We start from the raw sequence: 24,752 nt of genomic DNA on the forward strand, positions 1-24,752 counted from the left end.
TCAAAGGCCTCCTCCTCCCTGACATTCTCACGCCCGCCACAGAAGTCACAATCCACAGAGGTAACAGTCCACGGAGGTGACAGTCCACGGAGGCGGCGGTCCACGGAGGCCACGGACCACGGAGGCGACAGTCCACAGAGGCCACGGTCCACAGAGGCACTGGGCCAGATGTGTGCAGACAAACCAGGGACCCCGATTCCGTCTGAGAACAGGGACCCAAGAGGGGCCACCATACCGAGGACCTGACTAGTAGCGGACACAGGCCAGCTGCCCCCTAGAGCCCCAACCCCATGGGCTGCTCCCTGGGGCGCTGGGACCCCCTGGGACACTGTCCTATGAACAGCTTCAGAGAAACAGCCTCTCCTCCCACCCCGTGATGGCCACAGGGGGCCCTGGGGGCAGGTGGACAGAGGGAAGAGCAGAGACACGGGATCCTCAGTCTTCTGGGGCACAGTGCGGCGAGGCAGAAGGCGGATGGGCCTGGGTGCCAGGCAGAGGGTCCACCTCATGGCTCTGACCAGCCGAGGGCCTGGCCGGCCAACCGCTGGGCCTCATCCCATCACCTGCGAAAGGGGCGACAGGCAGACGCAGACGTGCCAGCACTGCACCCGGCAGGCGGCACAGCCCCACCGGCCCTGAGCGCCACGTCCAGTCGCAGGCGGCGCCACGCTCACCAAGGCCCAGGCTCCTCCAGGGGGCTGGGGGTCTGCTCCAGCCCAACCCAGGTGGCCTGTCCCAGGGCACCCCCGCCCCACCTGCAGCGGGCCCTCAGCCCAGCTGACGCCTGCCCTCGCAGACGGCTGGAGCACAGTGACCCCAAGTGGCCGGCCTGCCCACGGAGACGGCCGTGCGGCGGTCAGCACCTCCCCATAGGGGGCATCTCGGAGGCCGGCCAGGGTGCCGGTGGTGATGCCATGCAGACCCCCCAGGACCCCACCCAGCCCCTAAGCCCTGGGGGCCACCAATCGGCCCTCCACTTCCGTAATTCTGCCACTGTGAGAATGTCACTTAAGTGATGTCCCGCGGGATGGAAGCTCGAGGGCCAGCTTCGCCTCTCAGCAAGCTCCCTGGAGGCTCACCCCGCCCACCGTGTGTGTGAGCAGCTCGTCCCCTTTTTTGGCCGGCCGCTATCCCACGGCAGGGCGCCCAAGCTTATTTATCCACTCGCCCGCTGAGGGATACCTGGGTTATTTCCAGTTTCGGGCTTTTACAAAGAAAGCTGCTATGACAAGTTAATGTACAGGTTTTCACGTGAACGTAATTTTCCATTTCTCTGGGATAAATGCCCAAGAGTGCAATTGCCAGGTCACACGGCAGTTACATGTTTAGTTTTCTAAGAACCTACTCAAATGTTTTCCAGGCCATTACGGCTGCCATTCCCAGTGGCAATGGATGAGGGCCCGGCTCCTCCACCTCCGCACAGGCGGGTTTTACTCTGGCCATCCCGATGGGCGAGGAGTGACAGCCCCCTGGGGTTTGCTCTGCATTTCCCTGCTGCCCGAGGGGCCGGGCATCTCCCAGGGTTCGTTCTCCATCCCAGGGTCCTCTGTGGTCGAGTGTCTCTTCAACACTCTGTCCAGTTTCTAACTGGACTCCTGGTTTTCATGTTGTTGAATCGACAGAGATCTTCACGTGTTCTAGATGCTAGTCCTCGTTCAGACGTGAGTCGGCAGCTTGTCCTTCATCCCACGTGCCTCATGCTGGCCCCTCCAGAGGAGAAGGTCCCTGGAGACAGCGTATCCATTGACCCTGCATCGCGGGCAGCTCCCGAGTGCACACGGGCCCCGAGCAGACACAGGATAAAAGCCTTGGGGTGATTATTTCCAGAAAGCCCTGAGTTCCTTGGTGTGGCCCACTTTCACTTAAACTTCACTCCTACACCAGATAAAGAGCCCCATGTGCTTAGCCATGAAGGAACTCTTCCCCTAACTAGTCCCAGAGGTACCAGCAGAGGTCAGAGAACACCGCTCACATAACAAAGACCATCTGGAGCTCTCGTCCTGCTCCCGGGGTGGGGGGGGTGGCCCACACGCCAAGCTATGACAGACAGGCTGTCCCCCAGGGCTGAGGACCAGCAAGCCCCGGCCTGAAGCCCAGAGTCCTCCGTGCCCCTCCACCGCAGGGCTGTGTCCAGGGGCAGGACCCCTAGCCCATCCTGGCCGGCCTCGCCCTGCCGCCCACCGGAGCCCCCCGGGCCTCAACAGCCAGTCCACGCTGTCGGTGGGAACTCGGTCTTCTTGGCGAGAGCATGGGAAAGGATGAACACTGCAGGATCCGTTTGCTGAGAGAAGCGTGAGACTCGTCCACTGAGAACTGTAGGGCTTGCCGAGAAGGTGCAGATCTGGAGAGAGAGACGCTCCTGTCCGTCACTGAGGAGCCTCGATGCTGACAAGATGCCAGTTCTGTGTCAAACCCATCTACAAATCCAACGTGGGCTTTCAAAATAGAAAGTTATCTAAAATTCACACAGAAGTGCAAAGGCCCTAAAATAGCCCAGACGATTCGGCAAAAGAAGAATGAAGTGAGAGGATTTACATGACCTGATTTCCAAGCTCACTGTGGAGCCACGCCCGTCAAGACTGTGGGGCTGGTGTGATGACACGGCAACAGATCTGTGGGACAGAACCCAGGGCCCAGAAACAAGCCCTCACCCTGACGGCCAGCTGATTATCAACGAGGCACCAAGACGCGTCCGTGAGGAAGTAACAGCCTCTTTGGCGAGTGGAGCTGGACAGCTGGACATCCACATAACCACCCAGCCTCAGAACCTGACCTCACGGCACACACGCTAACTCAGAGTGGTCCACAGACCTGAACGAGAGAGCTAAAAAGACAAAACCTTTAGAAAAAAACATAAGTCTTTGTAAATGAGCATTAGGCAAAGTTCTTAGATTGAAAACAACAGCATGATTCTTGAAACAAAAAACAGATAAGTCGGACTTTAAAAGACTTGCTGGGCTTCCCTGGTGGCTCAGGGGTAAAGACTCCGCCTGCCAACGCAGGGGACACGGCTCCATCCCTGACCCAGGAAGATCCCACAAAGTGCAGAGCAACCAAGCCCGTGAGCCTGTGCCCTGGAGCCCGAGAAGCACCGGTGCTGAGGCCACCGGCCGCGACTACTGAAGCCCCAGCGCCCGACAGCTCGTGCTCCACAAAGGGAGGAACCACCGCAGTGAGAAGCCCGAACGACAGAAGCAGAGAGGGCCCCGCTCTCCACAGCTGGAAAGGGGCCTGTCCAGGAATCTACCCAAGAGCGGTGGACACCTGTTTGCACACAGACGTGCACACGCGTGTTCACAGGCCCGGGAGCCCCTGCCCGACTCCAGCAGCCCCGGGCGGCCGTCACGCAGCACAACTGGCCTCCGGTGGGCAGACTGGGGGGGCAGGCGGGGGGTGGACCAGGGCACAGAGATGCTCAACCGGACTGAGATGACCGGTCTGGAGTCTAGGACAGCCCTGATCTGACAAGGAAGCTCTGCATCCTGCTCCCGCCGCCAGTCCAGGCTCTGGACTCGCCCACCCCAGGTATGCACCAGGCCTCCTGCGAGTAGACACACGTCTGGGGAAGGACAGAAGGGCCAGCGGAGCTCAGGTTCATGCCAGACAGACAAGGCTGGGGTCAGAGGCCTGGCCGAGGAACCTTTATCACGAGCCCAGCTCGCAGGGATGTAAAAGGAACAGTTCTACTGCTTCCGGACAGATGAGGGGAGAAAATGACCTTGGGGTGAAGGGCCACCCCGGCCTCCTGACAGCTCCCCCCGGACACCCAGCAGGCCAGGCCAGTCAAGCCTGTGAGGCCGGATCCCACCTGCCCACCAGCAGCTGTGCCCTTGAGGCCACACCAGTCCGGAGCCTGCAGGCTCCCGCTCCGTCTCCCGCCCTGTCTCCCGCCCCACCCAGCCCATCAGCCCAGCTGGTCCACCCGGGGCCGGCACCAACGTGCCCACCGTGCCCTCCAGCAGCCGTCCACCGTCCTCCCCGGCAGCCTACCTGACTGGCCTCCCCGGAGGCCCCGACCTCGCCCCCTAACGATAAGGTCCTTTATTGCGGCCACACACGCTGTCCTTAAACATCTGAAACATTTCACTAAATGTCTACACGGGGAAGAATTTCTGGCCTACTGTAATGGCTGGAACTGCTGTGTCATTCTTTTAAGCACAGACCATGGAATAGAAATCCACAGCTTCAAGTGTGCCGTCTTGTCTGGGCCCAGGGACGCCCACTCCGCTGTGAGAACACATTTCTAGCTGCATCTGGGAAGAGGCCAGTGTTTAAGTTCAGAGGGCGTGAGGACAGCCCTGCCCCGGGAGGGCGGCACCGACCCTCGAGGGCCCTGTCGGGGAGAAACGCAGGTGATGGGAGACCCGCACACTCCGCCTGAGCTGAACGTCCACCCTCCCGCCCTCGAACCCCTGCCTCCGGCTCCTGAGCCTCTGAACCGGCTCCGGGCACGTCCACTGGTGGACAACGGCACGCGGGGTGCCCAAGTCTCCACAACCCCAAGAGCTCCCGGCGTTAAATGTCCTCAGACGTGTCTGTGTCCTCCGGGTCCTGCGTCTCTGGGGAGCCTGGTGCTCCACAGGACTGCACACCCCCCAGCTCTTTAAACAGGGAACACGGGCGTAAAAAGCCTCTTGGCCGGGAATGTGGCACTGTTACTGCTCTCCTTGAATGGACATTTCTACTCTTTTCCCTAGAACTCACCTTAGTGTAAAAACATCTACATTTAAATATGTTTCATCGACTTCCCTGACGTGCTGCTCTGTGAGAAACATGTGACTAGAAGACCTGAAGTATTAAAATCCTCCTTCAAGACTGAGGTTTTTTTAAAATTATTGGCATGGAGCTGGTTAAAAATAAATACATTAGATTCTGATAAATATTACATTGAAAAGGTAAAACTCTTTCGGATGCTCGTTCACAGTGCCTCATTAAAAGCAATCTGCTTGTCCCGATGTTCGGCGGCCCAAGGCCCCGGGAAGCAGTGCAGTCAAGGGAAAGCCGGGGTGAGAGCTAGGCGTCCCCCGCCCCCCAGTGACAGAGGTTGATCTTGAGGAGGACGGGGAGAGGCTGGCCCCCCCGGCAGGTCGGTCCCAGAGCTCGAAGCCAGAGACAAGACTGCGTCTGGGCAGTCCCAGGAGGCTCGCACAAGGACCACAGCCCTGACTGTCCCTCCACCCCTGGCACTTTCCAGGTCTGGGTTAAAGCACCTCCCTCCTCCAAGAGCCCCCGCCCCTGGTTCTGCGCCCCACAGAGACCTCTCCCACCCCACTCAGGCACATCTCCCGAGCGCCCTTCTCCCCTGCCGCCTGCTCACTGCCCTGGGGCAGCGCCGGACACCTGCTGGACGGACAGGTGCGTGGGGGTGAGCTCCTGCCTCAGGACCAAGGCTTTCCTGCCTTCAAGGGCAGGCAGAACATTCCTGAAGCTCCAGAGGTTACGTCACTTGCCAAGGTCACACAGCCAGCAAACAGCACAGCCAGGAGAAATCCAAGGTCACCGAGCCCCAGCCGTTTTCCCCCGAGGTCTTAGCCGCCTCCTGATGGCAAAACAGCCCAGAACGTCACCACGTGTCTGGGCCAGAAGCTCAGAGGCCGAGGCTCACAGCCCACACAGGCCCTGCTGCCTCCCTGGGCTCCTCCCCCAGCGCCCCCCCCGGACTTGCATGCGGCCATGTTGGGGGTCCCCAGTGGGGAGCGGGGAACAGCCCTGTGGGCCGGCTGGACCCTGGTCTGGCCAAGTGAGGACCACGTGCCGGCTGCCCTGAGCCCTGGGCCTCCCCACCTATAAAATGTACAGAAACCAACACGCACAGGGTCACCATGAGAGCCGGACAGAAGCAGGGGGTCAGGTGCCAGAGGATGGCACGGATGCAGCCCTGGCGGACACAGGGTCAACACCAGCCGCATCCCCCGTGGGAGGACCCGAGACACCAAACCCCTTGGAAGAAAACGGCCCTTGGCTCCAGGGGCCCCTCAGGGGTCCCGCAAATGCCCCCATAGGAGACCCCTCAAGAGCCCTCGCAGGAGGTGCCCCGTCACACGAAGGTGCCGGCGTGGGGCTCACAGCCCCAGCTCCCCACCCGCTTCAAGAGGCTGAGCTGGGGGCCCAGCCGGTCCCCTGGGGGTGCTCCCAGGGTCACCCCTAAGCCTGCTCTCCAGCCATCGTGTGCAGCTCTAGTTCTGACGTGGGTCCCGCCCACAAGCCTGGCCGTGTGCAGTCGGTGCTCAAACAGCCGCCTTCGGGGTGGGACCCCTTCACGGTGCTCAAGGGCCACGGTGCTCAAGGGCGAGGCTGGGAACAGCCGGGACAACCCCCCACACAAGCCGTGCTTTCCTCTTGCTCCGCTGAGGATCTCAGCTACCTCGCCTGGTTGCATCTTGGGAGGGGACAGCTGGTTCACGCGTGTCCTTCAGAAAAAGCAACAGTTGCTAAGAGTCGGGCAAACAAAGACGCGCTTTGACTCCGGGAACAGCTGTGGGGAGGGCGCACCGTGTCCATCAGCTGCTCGCCCCTGATTTTCATGCCATCGGAAATGGAGCGCTTTAACTCTTTGGCGCCCTGGGGTCTCCCTGCCCTGGTAACATCCTGGGTTCCTTGTCGCTCGACTGTGGACCCGGGTCCGTGCACGTGGCAAGGCTAAGCCAGCAGGGCTGGGGAGCAGGGGTCAGGGGGTCAGCTGGGCCTGGGGGGACGGGAGCTGCCCTCCCTTCCAGGGGCAGGCAGAAGTGGCCTCAGAGGGCCTCATGCGCTCAGGGACTCTCATCTCAGGCACGTGGATGGGGCCAGGCAGCCGCCTCCCCACCTGACAAATGGGGCAGGCGGCCTGCGTCGGCAGAGGCGGGACAGGCCCTGGGCAGGCGGTGATCCCACACTCAGCTCAGGTCCTCCCTCTGTAGTCAGCAGGGCTCAGGAGTGGGGCCAGCACCCTGGGGTCCCTCGGTCCAGGGCCCGTGTTGCCACTGTGGGGGTGCCGGGGCCAGCTCCCCAGCAGGGGCACCCCCGCAGGGCCCCTCCTTTCCAGACAGAAGACCGCACTCCCCACCTCTCTGGACCTTAGTGACCCGTGGCCGGCAGGCACCTCAAATGACATTAGGGGTGACCATCAGGAGACGTCAACAGTGACCCAGCATGTGTGCGGAGGACTCTCCGCCGCGTCCTGGAGACCTCTCGCTGCCAGACACCAGCAGCCTTAAGTCACGACGGCGCCGGATGAGGGAGACCACGGGTGAGGCCAACGAAAGGTTCTGGGGCCAGCGGTGCAGTCACGGCGGGAAGCAGGTCAGCCGGGCAGCCTTGCTGCACCCTTGGCCCGAATCCCCGCCTCTTCCAGGCCGTGGGGGCCGTAGGCAGCCTGCTCACCCTACCCGGGGCCCATCTTGCTGATGGCGCAGCCCTAACAAGACGCGCCCATGAGGCATGCCACCCGCAGTCTGGCTCAGAGCACTCCGGGACGCGGGCGCCAGAGCCCCGGGCCTCGGCCCCCATGGATCGCGACCCCCATGCGCTGGGCCACGCGGCCCGGACATACTAGCCTAGAGGCGTCCTCAGCCCAGAGTGGCCTCGCGTGTTAAAGCCATCAAGCAGCGGCTCGGACGAGGTCCTGCCCCCTCCGAAACACCAGCCTTGTTTTTCAGTTTTGGTTTGTAGCGACGCCTGACTGGGAGGCAGCGAAGCCGGAGCTGGAGCCAGGCTGGGGGGGCGGGGGGCAGAGAAGCAGAGCCCGCCCCGAGCTGCGCCGCGTGGCAACGCAGCTGCCTGCGTGTTTTTCCCATCACCTGGGGGCCGGGCCAGTCTGCGGACAAACAGGCTGCGAGATACGCAGGTGGGCGGGAGAGAGACAGCTGCGTGGCCGGGAGCGCGGACGGAGGCCGGCCTTGATGAGAGCTGCAGAGAGCGTGGCTGCCTCGCGGTCACAGGCTCGTCCGGCCGTCTGGGGGCTCCAGGGACGATGAGGCCCCCACCCGGGGCCCGACACAGAGCCGCGGCCGGACCCCTGCCCCCAGCGCGAGGACACGGGGCTCCCTGGTCCCCTCTGGTGCTCCCAAGACCCAGCAGGGCAGGGCCAGCTCCCTGCACCCCCAGGGCCCCAGGACAGCGGGACCCCCGCTCGCAGGGCAGCGCCTGGGCCGCCACCTTCCTCCAGTCACAGGCACGTGACCATGTGAACTGTCACCCAGGAGGGGGCGGGACGCAGGCCGCAGAGCCCCCGAGGGGCCGGGACCAGCTCTGGTGGGTGCTGCGGTTTGACCAAATGACACGCTCCTTCCCTTAGAGGGAAGACTGCTCACGGCCCCCCGCTCTCCCAGCAGGTGGACCTGCAGACCAGCTAGACTCGCTGGCGGAGCCATGATGCCCAGCCCGCGACTGTGGGGTGGCCTGTGTCACCTCTGAGGTCAGCGGGAGGGCTGCAGGGCAGCACACTGCGTCCCCCCGGGGTCTGTCTGCGGGGATGTGCGGGGGCTCCCCACCCAAGGAGGCGGAGGGAGCAGCAGGCCGCCTGCTCATCAGGGCTCGCCAGACGTTCCGCACGCTTGGGGGTACAGGCGGCACGCACCAGGCCGCGGCGAGCACAGACGGAGCCGCGAAGCCCCACATCCACCAAGCTGGGAGCAGCAAAGATGCTGGGCGCCACACGAGGAGCCAGCATGAGGAAGGTCAGGAGACAGCCCTCCCCACCCGCGCCCCCGGACCTGCTTCCTGAGCTGTCGACTGGTCTCCTCGAGGCCGCCGTGGCCAGAAACGGGGGTGTGCGGGCTCCGATATGGAAAGTGAGTTTTCCTCCGAGCAAAACAAAAGATCTGAAGCAGACACGCCCTGTGGAAAGCTTTCTTTCCACGCCAGCCTCACAAAGAGGAATTTTAATCCAGCCATCTGCTTCCTCCACTTCTTGTCCACCTGGCTCTCGGATGCAGAAAAGTCAGAGGCAGAGGGAGCCTCGTGGCTCTGGAAACTTAGGGTCAAGGGCAAAGGACCCCCCCCCCAGATGCTTCCTGGACACACGCTGCCAGAAACCGCCCAGAGAGGGAGTCCCGCTCAGCTGCCTTGGCCCTAAGCTAAGACCTCGCTGCATCAGCCACTGCCTGGGGCTGGCAGGGCCGTGAAAGGGCAGGACCTGCTGAGAAGCCTTGCAATTCTGAGCCCAAACCCTTCTGTTCTGGGCATAAGAGTCCAGGCCGCGGACCTGCTCAGCAGCTCCCAGGGAAGCCAGTGAGCTGCGCCCAGCTGTCAGCAGTTTTCAGAGAAATGACGCCCTCTCATCTCAAAGTGGTATCAGGCTATCGCACCTGGGGTGCCCAGCACCGGGAAGGCTACTCAGCAGAGGGAGAGGGGATCGGGGGGTGACTGTGCGGTGTCCCCCACGTCCACCTTCCACGGGTCTGCGAGGAACTGCAGAGCAGAGTGAGAGGGCAGTCCAGGACACCAGGGAGGACTGAGCGCGGGCGGTCCTGGAGAGGAGCACTGGCCCTCCAGCCCCGCCCGCCCCACGGGCTTCTGCAGACCGAGCCTCTCCAACGCCAACCTCCCGCCCGCCCCGGGAAGCAGCCTCGTCCCCATGCTGGGGGCCAGGAGGGGCCAACCCCAACCTCAGGTCTCCTGGACATGCCTACGGCCTTCCTGGGCGACTGGCTAGCACAATGTACCACAAGCCTGAAAACCCAGCCTGGCACCTGGCCAGTGCCGCCACACTGCTCCGGGAGCCGGCCCTGCAGAAGACCGCTCCTCAGTGTCCACCCCTAACGCAGGAGAGACGGCCCAACGACCTCGGTCTCCACCCCTAACACGGGAGAGACGGCCCAGCGACCTCGGTCTCCACCCCTAACACGGGAGAGACGGCCCAGCGACCTCGGTCTCCACCACTAACACGGGAGAGACGCCCCAGCGACCTCGGTCTCCACCCCAAACACGGGAGAGACGGCCCAGCGACCTCGGTCTCCACCCTTAACACGGGAGAGACGGCCCAGCGACCTCGGTCTCCACCCTTAACACGGGAGAGACGGCCCAGCGACCTCGGTCTCCTCTGAGGCCCCTAACGCAGGAGAGACGGCCCAGCGACCTCGGTCTCCACCCCAAACACGGGAGAGACGGCCCAGCGACCTCGGTCTCCACCCCAAACACGGGAGAGACGGCCCAGAGACCTCGGTCTCCACCCCAAACACAGGAGAGACAGCCCAGCGACCTCGGTCTCCACCCTTAACACGGGAGAGACGGCCCAGCGACCTCGGTCTCCTCTGAGGCCCCTAACGCAGGAGAGATGGCCCAGCGACCTCGGTCTCCACCCCAAACACGGGAGAGACGGCCCAGCGACCTCGGTCTCCACCCCAAACACGGGAGAGACGGCCCAGCGACCTCGGTCTCCACCCCTAACACGGGAGAGACGGCCCAGCGACCTTGGTCTCCACCCCAAACACGGGAGAGATGGCCCAGCGACCTCGGTCTCCTCTGAGGCCCCTAACACAGGAGAGACGTCCCAGCGGCCTTGGTAAGGGCAGTGGTGGACAAACCGACCACCCCTCAGTAGAGCGACAGGCCCACAACCACCAGACAGGGGTCACAGGGGAGGCCCCCGGGCCCGCGTCTCAGAAGATGCGTGTGTCCCGTCCGGCTCCACATAACTCGCTCACAGACAGCAGCCTGCAGGGACCACCCCAGACTGCAGCAGGTGGTCACTGTGGGGAGGGGGTCGCAAAGAGGCCTTCTCAGGATTTCCCTGGTGCCACAGTGGGTAAGCGTCTGCCTGCCGATGCAGGGGACACGGGTTCAGTCCCTGGTCCGGGAAGAGTCCACGTTCCACGGACAACTAACCCATGGACCAAGATCCCGAGCTCCGCACCAGGGGGAAGCCACAGCAGTAAGAAGCCCGAATGCTCAGCCACAAGGACCCCTCTCGGTGCAACTAGGGGAAAACCTGTGCGCAGCACGAAGACCCAGTGCAATCACAGATGAATAAGTAAAATCAGCTTTTCAAAAGCTGCCATTGTAAGAAAACAGAGAGTTCTTCTCCCTTCATTCTGTTCGCCATGTGTACATCCTACATGGACTGTTCTCAAAATGTGTTCAACGAGGCTAATGAATCAGTTTGCTGAGAATGGGGGGAAAAGGAATTTTTTTAGAAAAACCAAATTTTTAGACATCATTTACTCTTTGATCCACATTGAGGAGTTTATCTTAAACAGGCAAATACTTTCAACGAGCCTCTGAGGACAGGCATGTCATCCAAACGCTGCGTGTCCTAAAAAACGCAGGAGCCAGGGAAGGAAAGCAGCCTTGTGACACGGCCCGGAGCATGCAGGGCAGATGCTGCGCTCCTCATGGGTGTGAGGCTCCGCCGGGGCGTCCTCCCACTCCACCCAGGTTCAGCTGTGGCAGAGTCAGCCCTGAAGGACTGCGCCCAATGCCCCAGGGGCCCTCTCACCCGGGCGGCGGGGCACAAAACGTTCCAGCTTTCCCTATTACTCGCATGGTCTCAATTCTCAGGCAAAGCACCCCACCGCCTTCAGACCTGGACCACTCCCTGAAGTAACCTGCATCCCCACCCCACATGCACCTCCTGGGGTAACCCGCACCCCCACCCTCCATCCACTCCCTGGAGAAACCTACACCCCACATCCACCCTCTGGGGTAACCTACACCGCACGTCCACCCCCGGGGTAACCCACACCCTCGCCCCATATCCACCCCCTGCGGTAACCCACACCCTCGCCCCACGTCCGCCCCCGGGGTAACCCGCACCCTCGTCCCACGTCCGCCCCCGGGGTAACCCACACCCTCGCCCCACGTCCGCCCCCGGGGTAACCCGCACCCTCGCCCCACGTCCCCCCCCGGGGTAACCCGCACCCTCGCCCCACGTCCGCCCCCGGGGTAACCCGCACCCTCGCCCCACGTCCGCCCCAAGGCCCTTCCGCCAGTGCTGCCCATCACCCAGCTCAGTCACCCTCCTCAGGACCCCGTGCTGCGTGCACAGACGTGCTTCCACGCGTGCCCCCAGAAGGCAGCGCGTTCGGCCCTCTGCAAGCAGACGAGGTGTCTTTCTGTGACAAGGCCAGCCTACAGGCACTTCCGATCCTGACCCAGATTTGGGAGGCAGCCCAGGTGCACACAGCGCTTCATTTCCGGAGGCCACCCCCACCCCCTGAGCCTGTGCTCCCAAAGCCGACCCGCGTGCCGTGGAGCGGGCGTCCCGCCAGCCCCCAGCTCCTACCTCCGCTCATTGTCGTCCAGGTGAGAGAAGAGCACGTTCTTGGAGATGGCCTTGGCCAACGCCGTCATGGTCTTATAGTCCTTGGGGATGACCTGCGGGGAGGCCAGGTGAAGTCACACCTGTGACATCCCAGGGCCTGAACCTGCCAGCCTCTCCGGGTACCAGCCTCTCCTGGTACCTGCTAGACCCCGAGAAATGCTGCTGCCCAGCCTGCAAGATGTGTCTACCAGTGATGGTAGACAGAAAACTTGAAATGCTAGCTGAGCATCACAACTTTTTGAAATTTAAAAAGTAAAGAAGAGGCAAGGAGCTGAGAGTCACCCAGAGTTGGCCTGAGTGTCACTGTGAACTCAGGGTCTCGGTGGACAGGCGCTGGGGGCCGCCAGAGCCTCTAAAATACACTACAGACCTCCGGGCCCCTGGATTACCATGCCTTTTAAAATTTTCTTTCTTTCTTTGGCTTTTCTTCAGGTAGTAAGTACTTCCTGAAATATTTGAAAACTGGGGGAACAAAAGATAACGTGACCGAAGGCTGGCTCCACACTTCCAGCTGGTGATGGAGGGGCCGGGTAGGGGTCTGGACCCAGTTGGCCAAAATGTGGGTAAAAAGCCATCCCCATGCCCACCGGGACCAGCCCGCGGCGCTCACGATGTGCTCCGTTGGTGACCAGCACCAGCATCTCCAACGCCAAGGTTCTTCCCTTAAAAGACACCAAGAGGAACCTCCCCGGTGGCCCGAAGCTTAAGGACCCGCCTCACAATGCGGGGGACGTGGGTTTGACCCCTGGTCAGGAGATTAACGTCCCACAAGCCCAGGAGCAGCTGAATCCTGGAGCACAGCTGCTGTCCATGCGTGGCAGCTAAGACCTGAGGCAGCTCAAAAAAGAAACGTGGTCTTAAAAAAGGACACCGAGGGGGAGGCTGACTGTGCCATGACACGGCCCCGCCTCCTGCTCAGCTGCCCCTCGCTCTCTTCCACGCTGGGATGGGGGGACGTCAGGACCCCCCAGGTGGGCGCACTATGTCTGAAACCACGGAACCCTTGTAAAAGGAGGCCCCTGGGGGGCAGGACGGAGCCTCCCGAAAAGCCGCCTCAGGTCCAACCACTGTCAGACCTGCAATGCTGAAGCCACCCCGCCCTCCTGCGACACCCAGGGTTGCCCCGGAGCACCCCCACCACCTTCCCAGGGACTGAACCCACACATCCATCCCCCCTCCTCAGCCCCCACCCAGGCCACACACAGGCGACCGCCCCTCAGCCCCTCTGGTCGGGGACAGGTCCTTGGAGGAGGGGCGGCCAGTTACTCTGCAGAGGGTCCCTCCCTCTGGGTGTGTCTGGGGAACTCCGCGTTAGACAGGAGTCCTGGGTTTTAGGAGAACGGCCACAGGAGTGAAGTGTCCTGGTGGGCTTCTCAACTGCACTTTCACTGGTTTTATTCCCTGATTATATGGGAGGGCTGGGGGCAGGTGTGGTCACATGCAGACAGACGTTCAGTTTTGTGAGATGAAAGCATCCTGAAGATGACGGTGATGATTGTGGCATGACAGTGGCTGAAGTGCTGTGGCCACTCTGTCCCCAGATCCCTATGTCGAAGCCCAAGGACCACGGCCTAGGGAGGGTCCCCAGGTTACAGGGTGCGGTGATGGGGCTTCGGGAGGGGGATGGCATCGGGGGAGGTTGTGGGGGCGGGGTCCCCAGGATGCGATCGGTGCCCTTGTAAGTCGAGACCCCAAGAGCTTGCTCCACACACGGCCCCCCAACCCGACCTGAAAACACGTGCAAAGGTGACGACTGTCTGGGGACGCGGGAAGAGGGTCCTCACCGGGAACCCACCCTGCCGGCACCTTGGTCTGGGACCCTGAGCCCCCAAGTTGTGACAGTACATGTCTTCTGTGTAAGCCGCCAGCCTCTTGTTATAGCGGCAGGAACACAGGTGGTAAACCTTATGTTACTCACATTTTCCTAATTGTTGAAAATTTTTAATGGCCATAAACTACTTTTTTAAAAAATTTAAAAAGCAAAGCTAGCTGTAGAAATGCATAAGAAGGACTGACAGGTCCAAGGGGGCCTTGGGGGCCACGTGGCCACCAGCGCTATCTCACCAGTCAGGCCCCTGACAAGGTAGAGGGGAGCTCTGCTCAGCGGGAGAGGAAGGGAGGTTGATGGCCAGGGTGGGGCGGGCTCCCTCCAGACAGCTCGAGGTCGGGGTCCAGCCTGCAGGATGAAGCCAGGAGGACAGGAAAGCGTGGCCACAGACCCGGGGCTCCTCCCCCACACCCCACAACCTGGGTGGACCCACCCTATCCCCAGCCTATCGGCATCAAGAACCATGGGCGGCAGGGGCCCCACGGGAGCTCAGGTAAGTGCCGCCGAGGCTCAGGCTCAGCGGGGACCACAGGACCGCCCCCTCCGCCCCCCACCCAGGGAGGTCGGCGCAGCTCCGGGCTGTGGGCGGGGCGGAGCACGCCGGGGGGCCAGTGCAGGCCCACCTTCCGCACGTACGACACCGCATCCTCCTCCGTGTACACCTCTGCGCTCACGCCGCCGCGCCGGTGCCGGGCCTTCACCACGGGATTGGGCGGCAACGGAGACACATCCTCGTCCTGCAAGTCCGACTGCGAGGCCGACTTCTGCTGAGCCAGGATCTGTCTGTTTTCTTCCTGGGGGGCAGGGGGGCAACAGGGAGGGGTGAGAGGAGAGGCCATCGTGGCAGAACCCCAGAGTCGTCCAGGAGGCCGTGGGGTCCCGGGAAGGCAGGGGACCCAGAGCACCCTGGCCGGGCTCCTGTGCCGGACCCCACCCCCACCACCCGCCCTCCAGCGCCCTAGGGGTGCCCCGTGCTGACCCCTGCCCCCCCCAGGACTCCCAGCCCACAGCTCTGCCGGCCACAGCACCCTGGCTCCAGGAGGCTTTCTGCTCATTCACACTTTGAGCAACGTGTCCTGGAACCATATTCCAGTCAACCCAAGCCCCCAGCAAGCACGTGGGGCACCCCCAGGCCCCAGGCTTCACCCTAAGGGCAGCAGCGCCCGCGCTCTGCTCCCTGGGGCGCAGGAGACAGGAGTTGGGTGCATAACATGGAGACAGACCCAAAAGCTACTGCTTTTTAAAAACCAGGTTTACACACAGAGGCCCCCAAATCCAAAACGTGCAAAGGGACGTGGAGGTCTCCCATGGCCGACCCCGCAGCCCCACAGCCCCAGAGCAACCTGGTGACCAGCTGGTCCCCAGATGGAGACGGGGCTTCCCAGCACACAGCCTGGGGCGGTCACAGCAGCACAGGCTGAGCAGCACGGCTGACTCCACACAAGCTCTGCATCTACAGAGACCCCGAGGACAGATGCTTTCCTCACGCCACCGAACACGGTCTTCATCCAAACGCAGCGTCCGCAAGGCTGGGCAGCAACCCCAGCGCCTTGTGGGTGAGAGGGCTGCACCACCGACGGCTCCAGAACTGCCTTCCAAGGTCACGCCTTGCTGCTCTCCCGTTACCATGACGACAGCCTTCCCATCCTCCCTGAGATTGGCATCAGTATTTCCCCGGAGCCAGGAGTCCTTGGGTTATGTGCCACCGTTGCAGTTTACTGGGTGAGAGATGAATGCCAACGCGCTAGAAATGTGCTGCTGTTCCGTCGCTAAGCCATGTGCAACTCTCTCACAACCCGCCAGGCTCCTCTGTCCACTGGATGTCCCAGGCAAGAAAACTGGAGTGGGTTGCCATTTCCTTCTCCAGGGGATCTTTCCAACCCAGGGATCAAACCCAAGTTTCCTGCATTGGCAGGCAGATTCTTTACCACGGAGCCACCAGGGAAACATCATTTTCATTAGTTCTACTCAACATTAAGATTGTGGGTAAGGGCTTCCCTGGTGGTCCAGTGGTGAAGAACCCACCTGCCAATGCGGGGCCCTGGGTTCAATCCCTGGTCCAGGACGACCCCACCTGCCTCGGGGCAACTGAACCCGGGCACCACGACTACTGAGGTCGCACTCTGCAACGAGAAGCTGCAGCTGGAGAGCAGCCCCTGACGCCACGACCAGGGCAAGCCCACCCGCAGCGGCCAGAAATGAACTAGAAACTGTTGGTAAGACCGTCCCGCGTTCACAGAAATCATCACAAATGTCACCGACTGCTCCTGTAAACCATGAATTTTGACTAGAAATGTCAGCTGCATCTCAAGTGAGACACTCTGGGCCTTTGCTCTTAGAAATTATTAAAGACCAGAACAAGGGAATTCCCTGGGATCCAGTGGTTAGGGACCCATGCTACCACTGCTGAGGGCCCAGGTTTGATCCCTGGTCGGGGGAACTAAGATCCCACAAGCCACGTGGCCGAAAAGAAAAAACAGTAGTCAGGCAGAAGTGAGTCGGTGGGATCCTGAAGCGACACCATGTAAAGGCCCCCAGAGTGCAGTGCAGACTGCCTAGAGTGACTCCCGGCTCTGCCGGCACCCAGAAGAGAGCAGTCAGCAGAGGTACCCAGCCACCGCAGGACGTCCACAGAGTCAGGCCATGCAGAAGTGATCAGGCTCCGTGGTGGTGGTGACCCAGGGCAGAGAGGTGGGAGCAGGTCAGGAGGAAATGACCCCAGGCTTCCTGCAGAAGTGAGGGGCCCGAGAGGTGATTGAGCAAATGAGGGGACTTTGCTTCGATTGAAGTGAAACTCACACTACATAAAATTAACAGCCCATCGTCTTAAAAGTGTGCAGTTCTGTGGCCTTGAGGGCACTCATAACGTTATACAAACATCACTGGCACCAAGATCCAGGTATCTCATCACCACCAAACACCTGGTAGTCCCCTGCACCCTCCACCCAGGTCTGGCACTCACTAGCCCACCTGCCATGTCCGTGGACATGCCCCTTCTGGACGTTTCACAGAAGCAGTCCACGGTGCGTGTCCATCCATGCCGGGCCCTCCCTCTCTGATGGTCTCCAAGGTACACATGTTGCTGAGGTGCCAGCTCGCCCCTCCTTTCCATAGCTGAGTCGAACTCCATCCCATCACATCTCGATGGCCCGTTCATGGCTGGTCGACAGGGGCTGGGTCCACCCCTCGACTGCCATGGGTGTTGAGTGTGCGGGCATGTGTCTCAGCACTGTGTGCCGTTCCTGGGGACACCCTGGGGCATCACGCTCAGCTCAGTGAAGAACCTCTGAGCTGTCTCCACTGGCCGCCACGTTCCACGCTCCCAGCAGCAGTGCAATCCCCAGGCACCCTTGCCACTTTCTGTGTTTTGGTTTGGTTTCAATCTGGTTGACCTGAGTGCGTTTGGGACACACTCACTTCACGATAATGGAGCGACCTGGCCTTGGGAGTGGCCCACAGCACTGTGGACAGAGGCTGACCCAGGCCCGCGGTCATGGCGAGGACCCGGGGCTCCCCAGGGAAGCCGCCAGAAGCCGCTTTCCTTCCAGGAAGCTGAGGTCCAGCCCTTGCTTTCCTGGACCCATGAGCAGCTCCGCCCGGGCACAGAGATGATTTTCCATCTTTGGCAGCAAAGGGTCAGATGAGGCAGGACACTGGTGGTTCAAAGCATGGAGCCGCTTCGGGGGGGTTAAGAGGACCTGGGGGGTTCCCGGGAGCCATGGCCCCCCAGGGCTCCTCCACACCAGACCATTATTCCTGGATGACACCCCCCCACCCGGGAGATTCCAGGAAACCCTCTGGCTCTCGGAGCTTCCCTTCCTGTCTCCCATATCCGGGCTGATGAGCTGTCTGGGCTGCAGGATGGTGGAGGACTCAGGGTCAGGACAGGCACTCCAGGCCAAAGGCATCTTCATAACCAGAGTGTGGGAACGGCCTTCCCAGAAAGCTGCGGAATCTGCCCCTAACGCAGAGGCAGCTCCAGGGACCGCGTCCTGCCCCCGGGGCCAGGGTCTGCCTGGGCCGCAGCGTGGGCAGCTCATCTTCTGACTGGGTTTTTCCCACACGAGGGGGTGAAGTGCAGGCTTCCAGCCCGAGGGGAGACAATGACGGGGGGGTCTAGGGAGACGCTACATGACTGAGCTGACCCCCCCAACACCCCACACGCCTGGGACCCTGGGACCGCGGAACCCCTCCTCCCGCCCCCCACTCACTGGGCGGGAACACCGCCTGCCCCCTCACTCGCAGGAGAGTCCCAGGGTAAGGGGCATGTCCAGGGCACCTGGTCACCCAGCCGCAGGGCAAGAAGAGAAACACAGGGCTTTGATCATTTATTGGGCACCTTCTGTATACAAGGCTTCATACACAAAATGCAACAGGGGAAAAGAGCGTGGTTCTGTCATGAAGGAGGTTACTGTCAGAGCTCAAACAGGACAGAGGCAGTGAGAGGGCTCAGCAAGATGACGGGTGAGCACCACTAAAGAGCCGCGTACAAGGGGTTGTGCCAGCAATAGCAGGCTGTTAGACCATCCTCAGCAAGGAGTCAAGGAGGGCTTCCTGGAGGAGGTGTCTTCTGAGTCCACCCAGATGAGCAGGGCTGAACCAGGGAACGTGGGCAGATCTGAGTCCACCCCTCCACACCCTCCCCACCCTCCTCCTCGACCCCCCTCCTCCCCCGCGTGTGGCAAATTAGTGTACATCTCACAATGTGGCAGCCCTCTGGGATGTTTGCTTTGCCCGTCTCTTCAGAGTCAGACTCTGATTTTATTGTCTGCTGCTATTTCTTCGATTTCTGCTAGATTAGTTTCAGCTTTTATCCTTATTTTCCATGTTTCTGTCTTGCTTGCTTTCTCTCCTCCTGGTATCTCAGGTGGCATCTGGCAATGGGTTGAAAATGGTCCCTCAAAACTTCATGTCCATGAAGAACTTCCGAGTGTGGCTTAATTTGGAAATAACTCTTTGCAGGAACAATCAAGTTAAGATGAGGTCATGCTGCATCGGAGTGACCCTAATCTAGCGACACGCGTCCTTTTAGGAGGTGGTCTGGACACAGACACACAGGGATGAACATGGGACTGTCTGGTGAAGGGTCTGCCAGTCAAGGGCAGCCCCCGGAAACTGGGGGGTCCAAGGGTGGGCCCCCCGTCAGAGCCCCGAGAAGCAGGGGAGACCCTGGATGGACCCCCATCAGAGCCCCCAGAAGTAACTACCTTTGCCAAAGCCTTGATTTGGGGTTTCTGGGTTGCACAACTGAGGTAATAAATACCTGTTCTAAGCTGCCCAATTTCTTGTCAATTTGCTATGCCACCCGAGGAAACTAAGACACACAGCTCATTAATTTCTCATCTTATTTTTTATTTATCTTGTTTCTTAATGAGGCCATACATTTCCCTCTAGGTACCAATTTTGCTAATTTCACATGCTTTGATATGTAATGCTGTTACTGGCACTCAACCTAAATATTTCATAACTTTTTTACCACGACAGTCTTCTTCTACTGATGCACAGACAAAAGCTCGTTACTGATTTCCAAACATAAGTAGGGGCTTCTGGCTCCTTCTCTTTTTTCTGGCTTTTTATTAAAAATTTGTAACTTGATTGGATTGCAGTAAAAGAATTTGGTTTCTGAGTAAGAAAAAGACAAACCCGTCCTGGCGTCCCTTGAGATAACAAGTCACACTGGGTACTTCATTCTCAAACTCTAAAGTTCTGATTCACACACATCTTGCTAGGGTCTCTGATGTAACCCGATCGTGATCTCAGGAGACAGAGACGGGAAAAGGAAACCAAGCTCAGTGACGACGCGAGGCAGGTACTGTGTCCTCCCTGAGTCACGGCCCGCCGTCGCTCACGCCCGCATGGAGTCACTGCTTCCCGGGGGGCTTCCCAGGGGGCTCACCAGCACGTCCTCGGCACCTGGGACAGTGCCGGCACGTGGAGGTGTTCAATAAAAACTGGCGGAATGAATGAATGAACGAGTGAAACCTTTTAGGAGAAGTGGCTTTATTATCAGTGGGTACTTCTGAGCTTCATAATTCTATGTCTTAAAACACATCCTAAGGAAACAAGGTATCTGCACCGGAAAGTTCTTGCAGGGCTTGAAAATTTTTTACTTCAACCAACAACAATAAGAGATGGCTTAAATCAAGTTAGAAACATCTATATAATAGAATACACTGCACCATTAAATCATGCTTTTAGTAAATTTAGTAACTGTGTAAAGTTTGGTTTAAGACACCGAAAAGGAGGATTCAGAATCACGCACAGCCAGGGAATTCCATGGCGGTACAGCGGTTAGGGCTCTGTGCTTTCACAGTGGAGCCTGGGCCCTGCCCCTGGTCGGGGGACTAAGATCCTGCAAGTCACATGCGCAGCCAAAGAAAAAAAATTGTATATAATCAAGAGAATGAAAAGACAAGACATGGACTAGGAGAAAATTTCTGCAAAACAGATATATCTAAGACAGGATTCGTATGCAAAATGTACAAAAAGCTCTGTGTGTGCGTGCTAAGTCACTTCAGTTATGTCCAACTCTTTGTGACCCCGTGGACTGCAGCCCACCAGGCTTCTCTGTCCATGGGATTCTCCAGGCAAGAAGACTGGAGTGGGTTGCCATTTCCTCCCCCAGGGGATCTTCCCGACTCAGAGATCAAACCAGACGACTCTGGCATTGGCTGGCCAGTTCTTTACCACTAGCGCCACCTAGGAAGCTCTTAAAACTCAACAATAAGAAAACAAACCCGAATGGAAAACAGGCCAAAGATCTGAACAGACCTCTCGTAAGGAAGATCTGCAGATGGCAACCAAGCATGGGAAAGCTGCTTCTCCTCACGTGTCATCTGAGAAACACAAACTAAAGCAACAATGAGCTAGCTGCAGGCCTGCGGGGACGACCAGAATCCAGGACACAGACGACAGGAACCCTCACCCAGGGCTGCAAAACGCCTGGATGCAAAACGGGGCAGCCGCTCTGGAAGACACTCTGGTGTCTGCTCCATGCAACACAGCACTGCACTCCTGGTGTTTATCAAACGAGATAAACCTGCATCACATAAGATCCCACACAGAGACGTTTATAGCAGCTTTCGTCCCAATTGCTAAAACTTGGAAACAGCCAGTCATTCAGCCAGTGATGAATAAATAAACTGGGGTTCATCCCGACAACAGAATATTATTAGATAATAAAAAGAAATGGGCTATTAAGTCATGAGAAGACCCAGAGAACGCTTTGGTGCGAACCACTAAGGAAAAGAAGCCGGTCTGAAACGACTACGTGCTGTGACCTTCCGGAAACCGCAGAGACCGGGAAAGGACCGGCCACCAGGCTTGGGGGAGGGAGTGGTGAACAGGTGGAGCACAGGGGTTTTTAGTGCCGCGGCGACCCTGCATGATGCTGTGACGATGGAGACACTCCACGTGCTTGTCTAAACCCACAGAGTGTGCACCATGAGGGAAGCTTCAGGTGAACTGTGGGCGCTGGTCAGTAATGTCACTCCCTTGATCCACTGGTGCTCTGAGGCCCGTCTCAGCCCAGGCACATGGCTACCCACTGTGCTGCCAGACACACCTACACCCCAACCTCAACCTCCCCCAAAGCCCGCTGTCTCCACCGCCTTCCCCCAGACCTTGGGGCCAGCTGTCCAGTGCTAACAGGGCCCAGGACCCTCCCACGTCCACCCAGAAGCCTGGAGACCCGGCCCAGCCCCTCTCCCCCACTTCTAACTGGTCTCCACACCCTCTTTATTCCATCTTCTCAGCCCGCTGACGTCTGCCTCTCCCGAACCCCTCCACGCAGCTAAGCGGACGTCTCAGCAAAGCAGGGGAGAAATCATTAGGGCCAAAGATATGAGGGCCCCACTTTTTCTTTTTAATTTCAGAGAGTCTGTCTTTTTTTACGCAGTCACAGGTTCACATCAAACATCACAGGGAGGCACAGAGACTCCCAGCATGCCTCTGGTCCCCATGCACACACAGCCCCCTCCCCCCGCCCCCCCAGAGCGGAGAGCGTGCTGCCCCACAACGGACCTGGCCGCCCCCAACCGGATGCAGCCCACTGTCGGCCCCCAGGATGCACGCGGACGCACCCCCCACCGTGGCTTCCCCGGCGGCCCCCTGCAAGGGAGGGCCTAGACTGTCGATGTGCCAGGGGCGGATGGCCCTCCCAAGAGGAGGTCAACGCCAGACCAGCGGATGGACACCTCTGTCCGCCACAGGCAGCACTGGCCACCAGCAAACACAGGGTGACCCTCCACACGGAGTCACCAGACGCCTCGGACGCCCAGCACAGACCTCGGCCCTCGTCTCAGGAACAACCTTCTGCGCCCCAACAGGACGCACTTCCATAGCAGCCACCGCTGGCTCTCCCGAAGCCCTGCCCGCCCATCACAAGGGAAACCCGGCGTGACTGCGGTCTCATCAAAGGCACAGAGCGAGCCTGGGTCAGCGGGCGTTTGACCAACGGACCAGAGGGAAGCCACCACCGCCCCAGGATCAGGAGACGGGGCCGCCGGACGAGGCGTCCAGGGCCACAAGGCATCGCAGAGCAGCATCAGCGTGGGCGCGGGAGAGGGTGCGGCCTGACCACAGGCTGACCCAGCCCTCCGGGAGCAGACCACAGGCTGACCCACCCTCCGGGAGCAGACCCAGCCCTCCGGGGCAGCAGGAACACACGCAGACACTCAGCTCCGAGTCCTTCCTGATAAGCCTGCTACAAACCTGCTTATTTCTCTGAAATCATCTCCTCGGCATAAAGGTGCTTTCTGGAGAGAAAAAAAAAAACTGAAAGCCATCAAACACAAAATGATGGAAAGAAAATAGAACTACGACACATCCACAGGATGGAAAACGAAACAGCCACGAGAAGCCACGGAAACGCTGCTCATGTGGACACGGGGCCACAGGAGTGCCCCTAAGGCCACTGAGATGCACGCTGAAAAGCGGCCAGAACGCTTTGTATGTTTTACAATAAAAAATGCTACTAGGAAGAAAAACATCAGGGCTTCCGTGGTGGCCGGTGGTGGCTGGTGGTGAGGGGTCCTCCTGCCGGTGCAGGGGACGTGGCTACGTGCCGTGGGGTGACAACACCAGCGCGCCAGCCACTGAGGCCTGCACAGCTGCGCTGCCAGAGACGCCCCGGACCCTGCGCACCGCGCAGAGGGCAGCCTACCTGCTGCCCCCGCAGGAAGCCCGCACACAAAACAAAGACTCGGCACAGCCGGAAATAAATGATAAGTTTGAATAAAAAAGAAAAATCTAACAAAAAATGCACACATACACGATTACACACATCTGTGTATAAGCGCGTCCTGCAAGCAAGGAAACTCCTGGGGGAAACGTAGAGGTGGCACACGGGTGCGACTCCATCGTCGCTCCTGCTCCATTTAAACCCACCAAATCCCAGAGCGGCTCCGAGGCTGTGCTTTGCCAGGGGGTATAGACCATTCTGCCCCCTCAAGCTTCCACCTGAGAACAAGCCTGCCTCCTCGCTGGCTCCCTCACTGAGGCCCGGGCGCCGGGCACCGCACCCCAGGAGCTAGACCATCCCCGCCGGCCTGTGTGGGCAGCTGCAGCCTCCGCGCTTATCAAGGCCACGGACATATGCTTTCTCCTCGCCACACAAGGGGAGAAATGCGTCCCTTCCCAGGCTTCTGGCCTGCCGGCCTCCTGCGGAGAGGGGCCCGGGACCAGGCCCCACAGCAAGAGCCTCTCCGACCGCGGTCACTCTGGTCTACAGGTGCGGCAGGCAGTGAGACGCCCGTGGGTTTGAGGACACCTCAGGGCGCTTCACGTTTGGGAATCTCGGGTCCATCTGAGCGCCAACTGCAAATCCCAGGGACTCTCCCCAGTAAAATGTACCCGCTTGTAAAAGCTCGCAGGCGATTTCAGAGACTCCACCCAGTCAGCCTGGAGCCTGGAATCCCGGCCTTCAGGTCACCCTTCTCCAAACCTCAGTCCTCACCTGTTGAAGGCAGGCCGGAAACTGCCCCTCCAGGCGAGAACTGTCAATCAATCCTCCTAAACCTCTGTGCCTGCCAGGCCTCTCCCCCGCAGGCTCCAGGCCCACAGCCTCTTTGATGACTCAGACCCTCCAAGGCATTTCTCTTGTCTTTCTGTCCAATGCTGCCTCTCCCCACCGCCCCCTTCTTGGCAAGAGGCACCCCTTCACTCCGGACTCAGGCCAGTCCTAGGAGTCACGGTCCAGGCCTTGCTCCTCACCCTACCCCCATCCCCCAGCAGGACCAGGAAGGCCCCCCAAGCCTCTCACTCCACATCCACTCCCCCCAGGGGACAGAAGCACCCCCTCTCCCGCCAGGTGTAACAACACCAAGTGTCTCTGGCCACTGCAGATGCCCCTGGGGGCAAGAGGATCCCTCCCACTGGGACCCTCTGCTCAGGTCTCCTTCTGAGGTCTCAGTCTGGCCGGACCCTGCCTCTGGCCTCCAAGCAGGCTGCTGAGAGCTCACATCCCATGAGGCACATCATCTGGCTGGGGTCGTCGTGACAAGTCGAGTCAAGAGGCACTGTCAGCGCCTGACTCTCCCCCTCACACATGCCGGAAAATAGCAAGCCCCCGCCCCTGCCCTCTGGGCACCCACACCTCTCCTACACAGCGAGGAACCGGAGAAAAACAGATGAAAGCCACATGACCATGTTCAGCTACCAACTGAAAAACAGCTTTTCACACTA

At 60.0% G+C, this 24,752-nt stretch overlaps 1 protein-coding gene across 1 annotated transcript in view; it reads right to left on the reverse strand.

Moving 5' to 3' along the window:
* PRKAR1B (protein kinase cAMP-dependent type I regulatory subunit beta) overlaps positions 1-24,752 on the reverse strand; it is a 69,472-nt gene that overhangs the window by 42,276 nt on the left and 2,444 nt on the right. Inside the window, exons 3-4 of the mRNA XM_065923632.1 lie at positions 14,693-14,863; positions 12,203-12,294 (exon numbers count right to left, since the gene is read on the reverse strand). Coding sequence (XP_065779704.1) covers positions 12,203-12,294; positions 14,693-14,863 — 263 coding nt within the window. The remainder of the gene's footprint in view (positions 1-12,202; positions 12,295-14,692; positions 14,864-24,752) is intronic.

The sequence above is a fragment of the Muntiacus reevesi genome, chromosome 2 (assembly GCF_963930625.1).
Source record: "Muntiacus reevesi chromosome 2, mMunRee1.1, whole genome shotgun sequence".
NCBI lineage: Eukaryota > Metazoa > Chordata > Mammalia > Artiodactyla > Cervidae > Muntiacus > Muntiacus reevesi.